This window comes from Canis lupus, chromosome 16 (genome assembly GCF_011100685.1).
Source record: "Canis lupus familiaris isolate Mischka breed German Shepherd chromosome 16, alternate assembly UU_Cfam_GSD_1.0, whole genome shotgun sequence".
Taxonomy (NCBI): domain Eukaryota; kingdom Metazoa; phylum Chordata; class Mammalia; order Carnivora; family Canidae; genus Canis; species Canis lupus.
The window spans coordinates 47,950,343-47,969,906 of record NC_049237.1 but is presented as its reverse complement, the minus strand read 5'-3'; the positions used below and the strand labels follow the sequence as shown (position 1 = coordinate 47,969,906).

General features: G+C 43.5%; 3 protein-coding genes across 7 annotated transcripts in view; 1 reads left to right on the top strand and 2 right to left on the bottom strand.

Moving 5' to 3' along the window:
* WWC2 (WW and C2 domain containing 2) overlaps window positions 1-15,385 on the top strand; it is a 205,169-nt gene extending 189,784 nt beyond the window's left edge. For all 5 annotated transcript variants that reach the window (XM_038560449.1, XM_038560446.1, XM_038560447.1 and 2 more), the window contains 2 exons: window positions 10,854-10,981; window positions 12,521-15,385. In XM_038560449.1, coding sequence (XP_038416377.1) covers window positions 10,854-10,981; window positions 12,521-12,587 — 195 coding nt within the window. In that variant the 3' untranslated portion in view covers window positions 12,588-15,385. The remainder of the gene's footprint in view (window positions 1-10,853; window positions 10,982-12,520) is intronic.
* A 788-nt stretch (window positions 15,386-16,173) lies between these two features.
* Window positions 16,174-17,710, bottom strand: LOC482919 (claudin-22). The gene has a single exon (XM_038560452.1). It carries the CDS (start codon window positions 17,162-17,164, stop codon window positions 16,499-16,501), a length of 666 nt encoding a protein of 221 aa, XP_038416380.1. The 5' UTR covers window positions 17,165-17,710; the 3' UTR covers window positions 16,174-16,498.
* Window positions 17,711-18,701: 991 nt separating this feature from the next.
* CLDN24 (claudin 24) lies at window positions 18,702-19,364 on the bottom strand. Its single transcript, XM_038560453.1, has one exon. It carries the CDS (start codon window positions 19,362-19,364, stop codon window positions 18,702-18,704), a length of 663 nt encoding a protein of 220 aa, XP_038416381.1.
* Window positions 19,365-19,564: the final 200 nt, after the last annotated feature.

Sequence of the window (19,564 nt, the reverse complement as noted above, 5' to 3'; positions counted from 1 at the left end):
CAGCCTTATAAAATGCCATAAAAATGTGCATGTCTGCAGCTTCTGTTTTTCCTGTGCTCAAATAGGATTTTACATACATATCTACAAAATAAGAGGCTTGGATTAGATGACCTCTCAAGATCTCTTCCAGTTGCAAAATCCGTGATCTGTTTGAGGTTGAATCTAATATGTTTTTAGTATAAGATACAGAGAAATGTGTGGAACTTGAAAGCTGCGTGGCCCAGAAGCCAAACTGTTAGGGCACCTGCAATACTTTGAGGATTCTGAAGTCCAAGGTGATGTGATTCCTTGAAGCTTTTCTATATAAAAGTGTCCGTCCACAGTTGGGTCTTACACAGGTCACTAGAGCAGCGCTTGTACCAAACTGTAGGAAGCTGCGCTAAGCCCGCTGTCCCTGCGTCTTTTCTTCCTTCTCCCTAAAGTCAGTTGTTGTGTCAAGCAACAGGGAAGATGGAGCCCTCAAAGCCAGGTGCATTCATATCCTCGTAAAACTATCTGATTCCTGAGTACAGATGGGGCCTTTTCTTTGTGTTTACCCACTCTGTATTGTGACCATTTGAGCTGTGTACTTTGTTTCCTCACCACTAAAGTTTGGAATAGCTTTGTCTGCGAAAATACAGATTATTTCAATTGTGTTCCTTTCATCAGGGCCACAAAAGCTGGTGCCCACTATTAACTCTCCTGCTTGCTCCTCATTTCCGCATCCACTTCTTTGCATACATGCGGACACTCCAGCACACATGCAGGCATGCTGCCCTTTGATTCCCACTATTTCCCTGAAGTAGTGGGGATTTGTGAGATTTTCAGCAGCACGGTCATAAAATGCCTAACGGTGAGCAAAAGAGCCTGCCAATCGCCATAAAAACACAGCTCCCAGTAAAGCAGGTCATTGAAGGCAGCAGCAGATCCTGGATTCGCCTCCCTTGTCAGGAAAGCTGTCAGGTCTCAGGGTCGCACTCTATAACCTTCCTTCTTTGTGGTCAAAGGTCTGTTTTGTAGCTCAGAATAAAAACCAAATCAGAGTTAGTGGCTACGTGTATCATACAACCCCTCAGGAAGCCGAGTGAGAAACATAGGACCATAAATTCAGGTCGGATCGTGTCCCTTATTCCGTTAGGCTTCTCAACGTGGCTGTAAGTAAATCGTTGGACCTTTCTGCAGGTCAGGCTCCCATCGCATAAACTAAAGGTTAATCACACTCTTCTGGAATCTGGGGCATTAAGAAGTGGCTTCCAACCCTGTGAACTGGACAGCTGATCACGACTTGCTGGGCGAGAAGGGGAGAGAGGTGCTGAGGAAGGGTCAGTACTTTTCCAAAGGAGCCTCATGTTGCTTACAAAGCAGAAATTTCTTTTTCTTCCTCAGACTGTTCCCCTGTCAAAACGCTGAAGTTCTGTGATGCTTGCTTTTCTTAAAGCTTAAAATAATACAGATGTTAACATTTTTTAAAGCTAGAATCTGCAAAAAAAATTAGGTGTCAAAGATCCTAATACACCTCATTCAGCGAAAGAAATCTTGGTGATTACAGTAGACGTATTCAGCATTGAAATTCCACTGCCTGAAAGTTGGCTACTCTTGATGATTAACAGCTGACAAAAATTTTATGATGTATTTTGTCACCCAGATTTTGAGAGAAAGATACAGATGTAGGTACAGGTTATAAACACCTAGACAAATGTAATTTTCAACGAAGTGTACTCTTAATCAGCAGTGAAAGGAATATGTTCCACGGCCAGCCTTCTGTTGCACAGAACAAAACCAGATTTCCCAGTGATTTTGCAGTGCCCGCAAATACGCTGTGAAGGCAGCAGCCATCAGGCTACTTAGAGGGACCGTCCTACAAATGCTCTTCCGCAGAGGGTACAACAGACCCCCACAGTTCCCACCCTGTGGAAGGTGACCGAAGACAGGACAGGACTGGAGGCAGGGAAGTGGGGAGCTCATGTAATTCTGATCTGATAAAGGACATCTTGGGGAAAACTGGCCCAGATTTTCTTACCTGAGCATATTCAGCATGAACCTTCGTTCCTCTGGCCTTTCCCGACCTGTCCATTATTTAAGTCGATAGCAGATGACTCTTTTCAGATTGGTTTATTCGTGTTCTGTGTTACCAAGAATTAGCAGGGCAGCAACACTTGTATCTGCTTCCCGGTTTACCAGTTTGATAGACCATCGCGGGAGAAGTCATTTGTTTGTGTTTACCAAGTCAATGGTTCCTTCTCTGGGACCTAATGGAAAATTAATCCATTTGCTAAAGAAAAGACTTCACAAAGTAACTGAAAGATCCCACTTGTTCCCTTTGAATTCGAATTATATCCATTCAGAAGCTCCCAGTGACAGCAAGAGTATCTCATCAATTGCAAAGTCATCAAGAGAGGATTATTACTTAGCAAATAAAGGCCCCTTTTCCCAACAAAATCTTTCAAAGCAGGGAGAGGAAAGTGGGGCAGTAAAAAATAATCTGGGAAAAGGGATCCTTTGTGGTGAAGAAAATCAGAAGTTAACTTGCAGGGGATTATGATTAGCGAAGTACGAAGAATGCCTTTCTGCAGCATATTTAGCTTTCCATAAGGTGGTGTGAGTATGATTGATTCTTCTTAAGTACGTGCTGAATAAGTAAAATTTTTACAAATCTCATTTTTCCTAAAAGTGCCACAGCATTTTTGTTTTCAAATTTACAATGAGTTAGTACACTTTTCGCTTTGAGAATATTGTAAAATTTAAAAGATTTTCTTTAGTTAAAAAATTAACATATGCTTACTATAACAAATCTAAATAATACAGAACTATATAAAGCAAAAAACCTCCTTGCCTCCTTGAAGTCCTATTCCCCTTGGTATTTGCCCTTTGCCAGCTCTCTTTTACTCTTTGATTTAAAAAAAAAAATTTTTTTTTTAAAGATTTTATTTATCCATGGGAGAGACAGAGAGAGGCAGAGACACAGGCAGAGGGAGAAGCAGGCTCCCCACAGGGAGCCCATGCAGGACTCAATCCAGGACCCTGGGATCACGCCCTGGGCCGAAGGCAGATGCTCAACCCGTCAGCCACCCAGGCCCCCCCCCCCCCCCCCCGCCAGCTCTCTCTTATGCCAAGTATGCATGTTAGTGTTATTTGGAAGGGTTACCCAGCAATAGAGTCATAAAGACAAACCATCACAAAACTTGTTTTTTTTTTCCCCCACTTAATTCTGTGCTCTTACATGAAGAAAACTTCTTCAACATTAGTAATATTGCTGTAATTCATTCTTTTGAAGGCATCCGCCTGTGTAGATATATTGTAATTGTTTCTTTATTCTAATGACAATTTCCTGAATTTTCAGTCATGGACAATGTGGAAGTGAGCCTTTCTGTGCATTCTGGGACACTGTTATGGATTCAATAGTGTTTCCAAAGCATGAATACGCACTAGTGGAGTTGCCAGCGCTGTCAGTTTGGCTGTGAACCGCAGGAAAGGTCTTGTCCCTGTCATGTCTTATAAGGCTGAACCTTGTTCTTTCACTTCCTGGTCTGACTGAGCCTGAAACAGTGGGTGCATATGGAAAGACAAGATCCTTATAATCCCCTTTTTGCTGGCACCAGTCTTATCTCCTAACTAAGTTTATAACCACCTAAGTGAATAACAGAAGGACTTGGCTTTTTTTAGTCCAGAAGGATCTCACTGATGGGATTTTCCAGTGAATTTAGATTGTAGGCCTCAGGCTACCACCCTTGGCAAAGCTGTTTTTTCTTCCCTCTCTCTGTGCCAATTCTGACTTCTGGCCTGAGTTGATCTCTCTCTTGTAAGACTTTGCTCTAAGCTACAAATAATGACGTTCTAAATTCTCCCAACCACTTCCTTTATAGCTCCAACTGCCACCAAAATGACCAGTGGCCTCCAGTAACCAGGACCATGTTTCATATTGTGTTATTAGAGCATAACACTGGGGAGGCCATGGAGAGAGAGGCTGACCGGTGCTGGGGTGGGGCGGGGGGCACACCCAAATGAGCTGAGTCTCCCCGGCCCCTAGCTTCCCTCCCCCAACACTCAGAACCCCCGCCCCCCGCCCTTGGGGGCAGATGTGACTCCAGACACTTCCTCCTGGGCAATAGTAGCACAGTCCTCTTGGCTTTGGAGTCTCAGGCATTGGGACATACACTCTGCTGTCCCTCAGACTGCCAGCCCCTTAAATGTTCACAGTCTGGTAGGTAAGGATGGTATCATTTTGCTGAGACATGTTTGTTTGCCATTTGTGTTTATTCTGTGAAATGCCTACTCATACCCAGTGCCCTTTTTTCGTAATGTCATATTTTTTTCCTTGCAAGGCCTCTTGATACACCAGTCTGTTATTTGAGTTACAGATGGTTTTGTTTGTTCTGTCCTTTGGCTTTTGAACACCTTTCAAGTTATAAAAGGTCAGGTGCTTGCTTGAATCTGAATCTGAATCTATCAGTCTTTATTTTCTGGTCTTCTGAGGAGTGTGGTTGGTGGTCAGTAACCATTGGAAAAAACCAAAGGCTGTTCTAAATCTTTTGAGAGTTCCTGAAGCACATTAATCTTAAAAAGATTGTCATCCAAAACCCTGATCTTCCCATAGACCCTCATGCATTCAGCCTGTGTTCTCTGCACGCCCACCAAGTGCAGGTGTGGGGGGCTCCAGGGGTCCTGACACTGAGGAGGGCAGGCAAGGTCCTACCCTTAAGCCACTGTGTAAAGTGAGGCAGGGCGAGGGGGGCTTGAAAGGAATCTCCAATTCCTGTGCTGCCCATAGGTTTCATTGTGAAAGTGTGGCTGATACTTAGTACATGTGCCAAAAAGAACTCGAGACAGGTTTGAAGAAACCGTGACAGTGGTTTCTGCTGGAGTAAGAGCAGCAGTATGGGTACATGACAGCACCAATAGCTCCCCAGAGCATGCTTAGCTGCCTCAATTTCCCCCAGCACCCTGGGAAGAATTACGAGGGAAAGTGAAAAGAGAAGTTAGCCTGTATCGCCACCAAAAAATTCTGTTTAGAATTCTTTTCTTAAAGCCACTCCAAACAAATGCCAAAAGCCAGTTCCCGTATTTATAAAATCTCATGCTTTCCCAAAACTCAGAGTAACTTAGATTTCTATTTCTGTCAGGTGGAAAGATCTACTGTGTTTAAGTATGCATTGACAAGATGGTTTCTAAATGACATTTCCCTGTATCAAGTATGTATGTAGTGGGAAGTCTCCAGCCATTTTACTTAATAACATTCATTTTATAATGCAACATCCAAGCAACATTTGCAAATAGAGGCAGTTTTCAAAAACAAACCACTGACTTAAAGATCTTTATTGTACACTTGAACTTCTATAAATTATGTTAAACAGATGCAGTCCCTGCCCTTCTGAAGCTTATGGACCCCTGTAATCAGCTCAGACCCCAAGATGAACCATGAGCCAAAACCCTAAATTAATAACCAAGCAGCCTCTTAGCTTTATGGGCAAGTGGGAGTCAGTGCCTTTGTAGAGGTCAGCATCCACATAATGGATAAGTCACATAATTTCCAAATATGAAGGGAAGAGGAGTAACAAGTAGCACATTTATACCTAAGCCTCATTTCCAATTTCACAGTTTACTTATGTAGCTAAGGAATTACCTTTTAGTTGATGTGTTTTTAAGCTCTAAGTCAAATTAAACAAAATTGTGATTATTTTCTCTCTGATAGTGGGTAATATAAATGCAGAATTCTTTTTCTTAAAGATTTTATTTAAGATTTTATTCATGAGAGACACAGAGAGGCAGAGACATAGGCAGAGGGAGAAACAGACTCCCTGCTGAGTAGGGAGCCCGATGTGGGACTCAATCCCAGGACCCTGGAATCACAACCTGAGCCAAAGGCACACGCTTAACCACTGAGCCACCCAGGTACCCCTAAATGCAGAATTCTATATAGACATAGATGCATGCAGATAAACTCTTACTGTAGATAGTTTTCGAAATACACAGGACATACCTGCTTTTATCCCCTCTAAGTCTAATGTAACCAAATGTACATTTATAGACATTTAAATGCTAACTCCCTGTGAATGAATATTGCAGCATGGAAATAATTTAAATATGTGATTCCAGAAGGTTAATTAAATAATTATTCTATAACTATTAAAGGATGTTATTAAACTATTAAAAAGGGGCTTCCATTTCCTGGCCTGGCCTCTAAGGAAATAACTACTCTGCCCTAACAACAAGGAAAGGAGATAAACAAACTGAAAAATCAACAACTCTTCTTAGATCTGTCAGGAAAATGAGGTCATGGGGCAGAACATTGCCCCCAACATTAGAGAGACTGGCAGCCTAGAAAATAACAACTCAGCAGAGCAGAAACTCCAGGGGAATCAGTACTGGGGTAGGAGAACCAAAACTATAATTGATGGATCCTGCAGGCTCCATGTAGACAAGCCTAAGAGTTAAAAACTCCAGGGAAGCCCCCACACTTCTGTGAATTCCCATCTAGGAGCTCTACTAGATCCTCTTAGTGAATATCAGGAAAGAAAATCTCCTGTGCTTCCAGGAGGGGAGGGAAAAGTGATCATTCTGAAATATGCCAGAGCATTCTGTTAACAGACCTGCCCTCAGGAGCAACTGTTTTACTAGAGTCTAACCTACAAAGGTTTTATGAGAACCTAACCAACTTGGAGGAAGATAAATACGCCAGCCCCCCTGTCTCATCTAAGGGCTGTGGTGGGACTGAGAAGTATTTGCAAAGTTCTCAGCTGGGGGCTCAAGCTCCCCAAAAGACAGACCTAATCATAAAACTGCAGAAGACATCCCCCACACCTCTGCTTCATTACTAAAAACCAACTTACAGAGTTCTATTCACCCGGCACATTATGTCTATCTGGCCTTCAATATAAAATCACCAGGCATACTGAAAGGGCAAAAAAGCCTAGTGTGAAGAGACAGAAAAAGCATTAGAACCAGACTTAGACGTGGCAGGGATGTTAGAAATAGGAGACCAGGAATTTAAAACAACTATGATTAATGCACTAAGGGATCTAATAGGAAAAAGTGGGCAGCATACAAGAATAGATGGTTAGTATAAGCTAAAAGAAAAGGAAATTCTAAGAAAAAGAAAGATATATTAGAGATATCTAATAAAACACTAAAAAAATGAATACCTTTGATGAGCTTGTTAGCAGATAGCAGACTAAATATGGCTGAAGAAATTTCTGAGCTTGATGAAATGTCAGTAGAAACTTTCAAAGCAAAAGAAGAAAAAAGACTGAGGGGGGGAAGAAGAAAAGAATCGCTAAGAACTGGGAAAACTACAAAGGTGTAACTTAATGTGCAATGGGAACACCAGCACAAGAAAGAGAAAACAGAAGAAATATTTAGAGCAATCATGATCGAATGGTTCTCCAAATTAGTGTCCGACACGCAACTACATATCCAGAAAGCTCAGAGAACACCAAGCATGATAAATGCAACAAAACAAAACACACACACACACACAACCCTATATGTAGGCATATCACATTCAAAGTGCAAAAAATCAGAAATACAGAAAAAATCTTGCAAGAGGCCAAAGTGAAAGAAGACTTAACTTCTACAGGACCAAAGATAGGAATTACATCTGACTTCTAAGCCATGCAAGCAAGGAGAGTGGAGAGAAGTGTTTAAGATATCAAGAGGAAAAACAAATCACCAACTGAGAATTCTATATCCTACAAAATTATCCTTCAGGACTGAAGGAGAAGTACTTTCTCAGACAAATCAAAGTTGAGAAAACTTTTGTCAGTAGACCTGCCTACCAAGAAATGCTAGCAGAAGCTCTTCAGAGAGTAGGAAAATTGTATAGGCCAGAAACTCGGATCTGCATAAAGAAAGGAAGAGCATTGAAGAAGGAATTAGTGACAGTAAAGTTAAAGCTTTTATTTTTCTTATTCTTAATTAATCTAGCATAACAGTTCAGAATAATAATAGCAACAATGCATCTGACATATATATGCTGTGTGTAAGTGAAATGAATGACAGGAATGATAGAAGGGACAAAAGGGAGCTATTAGGAATATTTTATTATATGGTACTCTACCCATAAAGTACTGTGGTGGTTTGCATATTGCAAAATATTGGACGACCACTTAAAAAATGTTTAAAAAAGAATTTTAATTGATATGCTCAGAAAGGAGAGAGAATAAATATAGAATATGCTCAATTAAAACCAGAAGAGGCAGAAAAAGAGTAGAAGGCAAAAACAAAGAAGGACAATGGCAAGAAAACAATAATAAATATGGTAGATATCAATCCAGCCATATCAAAAGTCACCTTATTTTTTTTTAAATTTGTTTTTGAGTAATCTCTGTACCCAATGTGGGGCTTGAACTCAATGCTGAGATCAAGAGTCATATGCCCTACTGATTAAGCCAGTCATGTACCTCACTTTAAACATTAATGATCCAAATTTGCCAATTCAAAGAGATTGTCAGAGTTGAATAAATGGCAAGACCTGACTATATGTTGTCTATAAGAAACCCATTTTACATAGAGAACACATAGAGACTAAAAGTAGAGGGGTAGAGAAAAATACACCATGCTAATGCTAATCAAAACAAAGTAGGAGTAGTTATGTTAACAGAGCACACAGTTGTCCAATATACAGTAGGACAGTTCATAATTATAAAAGAGTCAGTTTTCCAAGAAGAGATAACAATCCTTAGTGTGTATGCACCTAACAACATGGCATCAAAATATGTAAGGCAAAAACTGATACATCTGCAAGGAGAAATCGGTAGGTCCACTCTTAACACTTGGGAGACTCCAGTGCCCCTTTATCAGAAATGGACAGATCCCAAAGGCAGAAAATCAGCAAGGACGGAGTTGAACCTAACCACACTGTTAATTAACTAGTTATAATTTACTTCCATAGACTACTTCATCCAACAGCAGCAGAATTCACATTCTCCTCGGGTTCACATGGAACTTGCACCAAGAGAGACCATCTTTGTGCCTTAAGTACAATTTAAAAATGTAAAACAATACAAATCATACAGTGTTTACTCTCAGACCACAATGGAATAAAACTAGAAATCTGTAACAGAAAGATAGCTGGAAAATCCCAAAGTTCTTGGAGACCATACAACACATTTTCAAATAACACATGGGTCAGAAATAGGAATCTCAAGAGAAAATATATTTTGAACTAAATGAAAATGAGAAGCCAATTTAACTGTGGGATGCAGCAAAAGCGGTGCTTAGAGGGAAATTTATAGTCAGTGAATGTATATACAGGAAAAGAAGAAAGACTTAGTCAATAATCTAAGCTTCTGCCTTAGGAAACTAGAAAGAGTAAATTAAATCCAAAGCAATCAGAAGAAAAGAAATAAAAATTAGAGTAGAAATCAGGGCTGCAAGATACAAGGTTAATAAATAAAGACAATTACTTTCTATATTTTGTAGGGACAAGTGGAATTTGGAATTTAAAGCGCCATACAATTAGCACCCCCCAAAATGAAATAGTTAAATATCTAACCAAATAAGTGTAAGATCTAAATGAGGAAAGACACAAAACCTGATGAATGAAATCAAAGGACTAAACAAATGTCCATGTTCATGGATAGGAAGACTTAGTATTGTCAAGATGTTAGTTCTCCCCAGGCGCCTGGGGGGCTCAGTCGGTTAAGCATCCAACTCTTGATCTCAACTCAGGTCTTGATCTCAAGGTGGTGAGTTTAAGCATAGCTCCCTGGGCATAGAGCCTACTTAAAAGAAAAAGGATGTTAGTTCTTCCCAAACTGACCTATACATTTAATACAATCCCAGTCAAAACCCCAGCAAACTATTTCGTGGATAGAGACAAACTGGTTCCGAAGTTTATACAGAGAGACAAAAGGCACGTGATGGCCAACACGGTATCGAAGGAGACAAAGTTGGAGGACTGACACGACCCTACCCAACAAATGAGAAGATGCTGCACATCCTATGTATTTAGGGAACTGCAAATTTAAACAACCATGAGATACCACCACACATCTACTGGGACGGCCAAACTCCAAAACACTGACACTTCACTGCCACCAAATGCTGGCAAATCCATGGCAGAGCAGGAGCTCTTGTTCATTGCTGGCAGGAATCCCACATAGTACCGCAGTTTTGGAGATGGTGTGGCTTCTTATTATTATTATTCTTTTTTTACCCCAACTTTATTGAGATAGAATTGACATAAAAAATTGTCTAAGTTTCAGGTGCAGGCTGACATTTCAAAACTAAATAAACATGCTCTTGACCAGGAGCCCTACTCGTTGGTAGTGACCCAGTGGAGTTGGAAAGTCAGGGTCATGGATGTTTATGGCATTTCTTTATAATTGCCAAAACTTGGGAGCAGCCAAGGTGTCCTTTAGTGGGTGATGGATAAGTAAACTGTGGTACTTGCCAACAGTGGACTAGTACTTAGCGCTAAAAAGAAATGAGCAATCAAGCTGTGGAAGCACATGTAAGAACCTTAAATCCATAATTCTAAGTAAAAGAAGCTAACCTGGTGTGTAAATCCTGCTTCAGTAAACTGCTTTTACAATGGGTAAGATAAAAAATTTGGAAAGATGAATAAGAAGTTGAAACATTAGGAGATAGTACTTGGTCGTAGTGCTAGAAGTAGTTTTTCATTTCTGTTTTGAGGGTTCTTAGGTTTTCCAGACGTAATAAGATGATCACACGTTACCTGCACAGTGAGATCTTTGAAATGCAGTGAAATAAACCTGCGACTGCACCACAGCTGCATGAGGGGGGTGCGACTGTCACCCCTGCCGGTGGGAGGACACACACCCATCGCCGGCCTCCCGGCTAAGTGCCCAGGCTCTGTGTCTTCAGAACTTTCTAATTAGTTCCGCGGGGCTCTGTGTTTTTATTTCCCTTGCCAGGCTGAACAGTCCAAGGAAGAGCAGAAGCAAGGTCTGAATGCGGAGAAGCTGATGAGGCAGGTCTCCAAGGACGTGTGCCGGCTCCGGGAGCAGAGCCGGAAGGTGCCTCGGCAGGTGCAGTCCTTCAGGTGAAGCGCCCCGCCCCGCCCCACTTGGGCTTGACATTGTGTGGTCTGAGTGATGCTGGAAGTGCGTTAGCGTAGGAGACCCCGAATCCTCTCCTACTGGGGTGATGCTTCCATCTGCTCCTTCCAAGGTCACAGACACCCCCAGCGGCGCCCTGACCCATTAGCGCCTGGTCCCAAGAGCTCAGGATGCCCCTGCTCTTAGGAGCAGCTGGCACATCTCACTGAGGATGGACAGAGAGGCACAGGACGTCGGGGCTTTTGTTGTCACTCACTGAACAGACGCTCCCGGGGCCTTCCTCCTAGGATGCTCCCCGGGGGCCGGGGCGTCTGGGGCACCCGCCGCTGGCACCTGCTCCACCACCTGTGCGTCCCACCCTGTGCCCTGTGTCCCAATTTGTCACAGGAGCTTCCAAGTCAGGAGTCGGGGTGATGGGCCTTCGGTAACATCATGGTCGCACTCCCTTGCCTTTTTTTTTTAAGTGTTGCCTTCATGTCTTATGGAATAGAACAGATTACGAAGGACGCAAACCACAAAGTCAGCTGTTGTTCCAGTTCCCACAATTGTGTCGCTCTCCCGTTCTTCTCCCTCTTTCCCTTAGTCTTTAGTGCTTTTCCACCTCAGCACTTGCTTCTTTTTCTTTTTTCTTTTTTTTTTTTTCTCAGCACTTGCTTCTTGACGCAGGGCTACCTCCACCATCTAGATGAACTCCTAGTTTCTCAAAGGAAGGCTGATGCATTATTTTTTTTTTTTTGCTTCATTTTTCTTTATCGCTACCAGCGCACCTTGCATAACATCACACATCCTCAGTAAATATGTGTTGATGGGATACTATGTACGATGTGAGGATTTTGCATGAAAGTGGATATATTACTCCTGTCTTTGGGGACTATACAATCCTAAAACCTTATTTATTTACTTATCTATTTGTTTCAATACTCTCCTAACCTCTGAAAACCATTCTCCCCAATCTTTCTTGGCTTCTCCCTTCTGGGTTGTTTCTTCTTATCCCTGTTCTGGGACGCAGGACAAATCTACCTTTACTGCACTCACGTGCCTCCTTTTCCCCTCATTTGGGGTCAAGGTATCACTCAGCAAGTGGCCATTACCTTAGCATAGTATTGATATTAAAGAATTGTCCCAGTATCATACACTGGGACTCTGAGAAGTTCCCTGAGAAGTTCCCTAGGACTTTGGACATCTTGCATCTTCTAGACGCAAGGTAGATGCAAAGTACCTGGTTTAGAAGCACTCATGACTGACCCCCTGATGGTTGAAAAACTGTCTAACGCTGGAAATGCAGGAAGGAGCTGACTGCCTTGGTCTATAGGTGACTTACCGTAAGCCAGAGCTGCCGTTCTTCTTTATATCCCCCCGTAAAGGGGAAGGACCATCTTGATGGTACGGAGTTCCACCTAAGGAGAACATCTCCTACCCAGGCTCGCGGAGACTGCGCTGGAGTTGTTGGGATTATTTTTAACGGCCACCGAGTATTTTCGACATCACATTCAAGTTGGTTTATTTCTCACCCCTAATTCTAGGGAGAAGATTGCCTACTTCACCAGGGCGAAGATAAGCATCCCGTCCCTGCCAGCTGATGATGTATGATTACGCCCCTAAAGAAATTATCCTGTCACCTGTTCACTTAGGGAGGGTACAAGACCGAACATTTGTTTTGTTTTGTTTTGGCGGGGGGTGGGGGTGGGGGGTCATTTTGTAACGTAACTGTCAACTCTTAAAGAGCTTTTGTTTCACATCAGATTTTCAACATGTTAATTTGTAAAGTACCTTGAATGTAATTCTTGTATGTTTAAAAAAGAAAAAAAAATCAGATAACCAAAATGGAATAATCTGGTACACAAATGTCGTCCAGTACATACATATTGCCAGTGGGCTGCGTTTTGTAAAAATGGAATAAAGGCAGCGCCCAGCGTATATCCTGTTGAACCAACTGTTGAGAATTAACTCAGTGTAGCAGAAGGCGATTTTGGCTTTTCCTTCATTGTCTCATGAGCAGACTGTGAGGATGGCAACAGGCCATGTGGTATTTTTGTACCTGGGGGTGGGGGATAGCTCTTTGAGTTTGAAGTCAAACGTGAGTACAGCTCCAAGTCCCCCTGAAACAAGGTGTTGCACTCACTCCTGTCACCTGTGTTGAAGCCCTTGTTTCCTTAAAACAATTTCCTTTTTGTCCTTTTGTTAGTCGAAAGGAAACAAAATGCTGAGTGAGAATCTCAGAACACAGAGGAGCAGTGCTCCTGGCTGCCGTGAAGATGTTGTGATTTGTCACCTTAAGGGTAGGGAGAGGCAAGGAGAAAGCCAGGTACCCTAAACACACTCAGATGGACTCGCCAGCGAGCACCTGCTGCCTCTAACACAACCTGGATTTGTGTACGTGTTCAAAGGGGAGTTTCCGGCTGTGCTGCTGAGGTTCTGTCCGAGGTAGGAGCTGTAGGAGCGTGGCGCCCAGGACAGTGGCGCCCAGGACAGCCGGTCCCCTAGGGAGAGACTGCGCCAGCCGTGTGGAGGGAAATGCACTCCTTCGGTGAAAGAGGAATCTTGATTGAATCAAAGTTGCCAAAAAAAATTTTTTTTAGACTTTATTAAACAGACTTCTAACATTTACTAGAAATTATTTTGCAGCTCTCATTTTTAGGGGATCCTATCTGTAATTTGTGGTAAGGAGGCCAAGAGAAGAGTGTGCCTGGGGAGATTACTCACTGGAAGTAAAGGCCAAGACATTTGTTTCTGAAAACAATTATAGATGAACTAATGGAGAGAGAGAAACTGAGTCAAGTGTCCTCCTATGTAGAATTTTAGCCTATCCAACCCAGGCCCGGCTTAAATCCGCAGTGTAGCTCTGCCAGTGTAAAGGCTTTTAAAATAAAAAGTATTTATGCAATTTAAATCATCCTTATCATTCAGTTATAGTGGAAGAGGCAATTTTTGGTTAGCCGTCTTATATAACAAATTAAATCTTTTTTTTTTTTTTTTAGAAATGCAAAAATCATCTTAAAGGAATGGACCCCTTAGGAAAAAAAATGATAAATTCTATTTCTAAGATAGAATCCCTGGCAAGAATTTTTAGTTTCTTGAAAGTAATTATACATATTTTGGAAAGTTCATTTTATCAGAATGCAAATTCAAATTAGGTAATTTCTGAGCCTAGAACTTTAATTGTTTTTTTTCCTCGGCTGTCCCACCACTTATATCTAAATGTCTTTGAAGCTGTAACCGGAGGTGACACTACTTTGAACAAAACTAAGCCTCATGAATTGGCTGCACGCAGTCCTTCAAGGCTGCGCGGTTCATCCTATCAGATGACTAAGGAAAACTAGAAAGAGAAGACCATTCATCCTTGTCAAGGTCAAATGTGAAAGACAGAGGTTTATTTAATGTAGAGCTAAAATAAATGAAGGTCAGCTGTGTTCAGCGTCTTAGTTTGACCGTGAAAATGTTTATAGAATTATGTGTAGTTGTACCGTACGATTTTATTTTCTTCATTTATTTATTTACGGTCTTATTTATGTTCTGTTTAATATATAGTTCGGTTCTGGCCATTTTAAATGTTTGACATAGAAGAGGCTATATCAGAATATTTACACCTTTATAAGTCTTCATCAGATTAGCTGTTAACTTTTTGTGATACAAAAAGTTCCAGACAAGTATAAAAGAATAAAATCTGTCTCAGGCTGGTAGTTAACAGTTGTGACCAAGATGTTTTTGGTTTTATTTTACAAAATGTGCTCATTTCTAACACGAGAAACGAACTTATTTTAATATAATCCTTCTCCACACTTTAAAAATCAGCAATGGTGTTATGTATTTATAGGCAGCTTTTAACAATTCTATCATATTTGTACTAACCCAGATGATTCACAGTGACAAAACATTTTAATAACTTGATCACAAAACCATATGAACCATATGAATTTTAATATTATAAATACTATTTTTTAAAGGTAGAATCTATTCTGCACAGGGTAAAAAGAATGTAATATTTAGTTCTCAAGTCTGAATTATCAGTATGTTATTATAATTTTGTATATCAGAATCTAAGTTACAGGTACAAAAAAAAAAAATATTGCTAGCCAAATGAACAAAGTTTAGCTGAATCTCTGTAGCATGCAAATCAAATTTAAAATCTTTTTTTTGTTTTTTTTTTTGCTATTACTTTATATTGTATTAAATATCGAAAGCTCAGGACTGAACTAAATATTTAATCAGGTTAAATTCTGAATATGTTTCTGTTTTAATTTGTCTCGTCTGTAAAAGTATGCAAATACATCACATAGATTAACTTTGGTTTCTGCACTTTTCCTCTGTTTGTGGGTGGAAGAAAGTTCAGTGTTTCTTGTTCTTTGTTTTTTGTTTTTTTTAAAACAAAGATGCATATTGCCTCATAACTTAATTTCAGTGTCCTTTACTGTTCAACTTCCGTGATTGGTGCCAACAAGAGTTTACTTGAGCCAGGTACTGAGCAAATATCAACTCTATCACGAAGGAACTTCTGAAGCCAGTAGTTGGCTGGAAATAGTTCTTGGTTGGGCGATCTGTGTTGCTGATAGAAAAAGCCTGTTTTCATCGTGCAGAGTAAAAGAGGGCGTCTCCAAGGTGAGCTCTGTGGTCCCTGCCCATCCCAGCCTTGTGCTCCCGTGGGGCAGTGATCTCAGGAGCCCCTTACCCTAAGCCCCCCACACCCGTCTCCCCAGGCACCCTGACCCTGACCTGCAGCGCCCCCTGTGGTTGCTCCACAGAGCAGGGGGGTCGGGGGGCAGCCAGGGCTGAGGGCAACAGCAGCCTCCTACCCCAGAGCCCGCGACACCCAGGCCAAAGCACACCTGTGTGGCAGATTTTCCATGAAATCTCCCCAGGCACCAGATTGCCCTCCTCTGCTTCTGCCCTGGGTGAGGGCAGAATGAAGGAATGTGGCTGGCTTTCGGGGAAGGCTCCATAGAGGCACTGAGGTCTCCGATTACCAAGGAGACGATGCGGCCCACGTCTCTCACCTCTCAGCTTTCAAAGAACCAGCAATTTTTTAGTATGCTCTAATGTACATTCTCCATAAACATGCAACGACTTCAGTTTCAATATAATAGGTGATTTTACACACTTGAACGCAGTAAATGACTAGCAGTAACATTCCCAATTGCCAAAATGATTCATCTCCATGAATAACACCTTCAAAGATATGTAAGCACTAATATAATGTTTTATTTACCAGTTCTGTGCAATCACTGCATCTATTTTAAAATTGAGAAAACTCATCCCCAGTAATGAGTGTGATTACTATTAAGTCTTGAGTGGTTTTGGACTCAGAAGAGAAGATAAAAGTGTTTTACTGTCTTAAAAGGAAATGATAATTTAAGAAGGCAATAGCCACGGGGTTGGGGTGGGGGGGATGCATTTTAGAAAATTAAAAGCAACAGTGACTAGGTGGCTGTGTAGCAGGAGATCCTACCAAATCCAGAGAGGAGTGCGCGTCTCTTGAAGAGTGGACGGCACTGATGCTTTCTGGCTTAGATTTTCAGGTGGGTTTTGTTCGTCTCCGGGTGCTGACGGCGATCCTGCGTTTCTGCCGCCACGTAGTGGCCCGAAGCGCGGGCAGCCTGGGTGGAGCACGCCGCACAGTTCAGCAGGCCCCCTCCCAGGAGGAGGAAAAAGCCAGCAAACCAGCCCAGAAACAGGGCTTCCCCAAACTCCCACCTGGGCACGATCTCCGGCACCGTCTCATCCCAGAACTCCCGGACCGTCCTGTGGGCCACCCAGGACACCGGGACCAGGGCCGCGACCCCCGCCGCCCAGAGCACGGTCCCTCCCAGGATGAGCAGTCCTTTCTTGAGCCCTCGCCGCGACTCTCCAAGCCTCAAGCAGTCCAGGCCGAGGCCGGCGGCCAGCAGGCCCAGGAGCCCCAGCCCGTTGGACAGGAACATGAGGACCCTGGAGACCCTGAGCTCGGCGGGCAGGGCCAGGAAGGAATCGAAGTCCTTGCACTGCGTGCCCACCTCCTCCTGGGTGACGCAGGCTTGCCACAGCCCCACGGTCCAGTTCTCCATTTCGTTCAGGTCCAGGTTGAGGTTCTTCCACTGGGGCAGGTAGTTTGTAAGGCAGGACAAGACCCACCCCAGCAAGGACAAGGAGGCCCCCGCCAACTGCGCCACGCTTCGGGGCTCCAAGGCCATCATCCCCTAGCCCCGCGCCAGAGCCAGAAACCAGCTCCTGCCCTGGGGCGGCCGCGCGGAGTGGGACACCCCAACGCTGTCACTGCGGAGCTCGGCAAGGCGGCTTCATTGTGTGTCGAGGACTCTTGCCAGAGTGGCTATTGTTTGAGTCCGTGTTGACACCGGGCTTCAGAAGAGGACAGGGGACTAAGCCTGCCAACCAGCAACGCCGAGGTGTGGCCAGCGCCACCCGCGTGTCGGGGCAGCTGTCTGGGAAATCACATCAGGCAGGACTCATTCTCCTTCTGTCATTAATACGCAAATGGCTTTCGTGGGGCTCCCGAGCTTTCTAAGGAGTCCAAGAATCAAGTCTACATGCAGGGTGTCCCTGGGCAGTTCGGGTTCGGCTCCTCCCACTCTGCAACCGTCTTCCTGACTGCACCTGTCACGTTGCCATCTCTTAATCACTCTCCTGTTTCAGCACGCGTGTCGCGGGAATAGTGAATGTGGTCACTTTTTAGAAGCAGGTTCAAGAAAAAAATCCGTCTTAACCAAATAAATCGATCAGAAATCTCCTCTAGGCCTTAAACCAGGTGTTTTTTTTTTAAGACTTTCAAGCAGCCTACACCGCATAACACATGAAACCATCCTGGGCCCTAAATATCAAGTCCACTCGCCTACGTGCCTTCCTGTCCAATTCATGCACGTGTGCACGCACATTTTTTTTTCTTTGCTTAAATGTGCTTTCTGGGTTGCAGGAAAAGTTAAGCAATAGGACTTTGTAGGTCAGAATCAACATCTTGGTCGGTACACCCCTAAAGCAAATCTCCCCATGCTGATCCTTTTTAGTTGAACAAGGAAAGTTTTTATCAGGGCATGTGAACTGTCAATATCCAGATTTCAAGCGCAAAATATTTTTGGAATCTTTTTTAGACTTGAGGCTTTTGAAGGAAGAGACAAGAGAGGAGACTGGCCAGTATTCTGAGTCTGAGAGTGCCGTAAAGTACTGAAAACCGTCAGCCCTATAAAACTCTGTCACACGGGGGGCCTGCTAATGTCCTACAAACAAACCACCTCTGTTCAAAGGAGACCAAAGCCATTGTTGTGGCAATAACACTTGGGGATAAGCTGAACATGTGCTGTCGCTAATGCAGGGTGTTCAAAGGATTTGAGATGGGTTTTTCCTTTAGGAAATAGAAACTAGATATTATTATTTCCAGCCACCAACAAAAACAAAAAGGTTTCTAATACAAAATTAACACATTAAAACTTAATACTGATTACAATGGACCACCATCACCACCTTTTGACTTAAATAACCAGATCAATGAACTTATTTTTTGCTCATGCCTATGTAATGCTTACCATGACCATTTTCTTTTACATATAAGACTCGCCTCTTTCTTACTTCTCCAGATTTGGGGAGAGGGGCAGGGGGGATCTAGAATAGAAAAGCAGTTATTTGATGAGAACACATGAGCTGCACAGATTGAGTGACATAACAAAGACTCCACATCATAGTGGATGTGGAAAGATGCGTCTCTCTGGTCCTGTCAGAGTCTCACACTCTCGGGTCTGCGGTCCCATTTTCCAGGTACGGGCACCGAGTTCGTGTTTCTGCCCCTGCGTAGTGGCCCGAAGCGCGGGCAGCCCGGGTGGAGCACGCCGCACAGTTCAGCAGGCCCCCTCCCAGGAGGAGGAAAAAGCCAGCAAACCAGCCCAGAAACAGGGCTTCCCCAAACTCCCACCTGGGCACGATCTCCGGCACCGTCTCATCCCAGAACTCCCGGACCGTCCTGTGGGCCACCCAGGACACCGGGACCAGGGCCGCGACCCCCGCCGCCCAGAGCACGGTCCCTCCCAGGATGAGCAGTCCTTTCTTGAGCCCTCGCCGCGACTCTCCAAGCCTCAAGCAGTCCAGGCCGAGGCCGGCGGCCAGCAGGCCCAGGAGCCCCAGCCCGTTGGACAGGAGCATGAGGACCCTGGAGACCCTGAGCTCGGCGGGCAGGGCCAGGAAGGAATCGAAGTCCTTGCACTGCGTGCCCACCTCCTCCTGGGTGACGCAGGCTTGCCACAGCCCCACGGTCCAGTTCTCCATTTCGTTCAGGTCCAGGTTGAGGTTTTTCCAATGTGGCAAATAAGTTGTAATAATGGCTAAAACCCATCCCAGCAAAGATAAGAAAAGTCCGGCGAATTGCATTGCTACTCTAAAGACTAAAGCCATCGCAACAGACCTCACAACTTCGGCCACCCCTATAGGAGCCACCGTCTGCCGTGGCTGACAGTAGTGTGACGATCTTGGTCCTACTGCCTGGGATATAAGCTTTGGCCATTAACTCTTTGGAAACTCTGAAATGCGTTTTTGTTCTCGAATATAATGTTTCATGTAAAGGACGGAGGACCCTGTTAAAACTATGAGTTAGG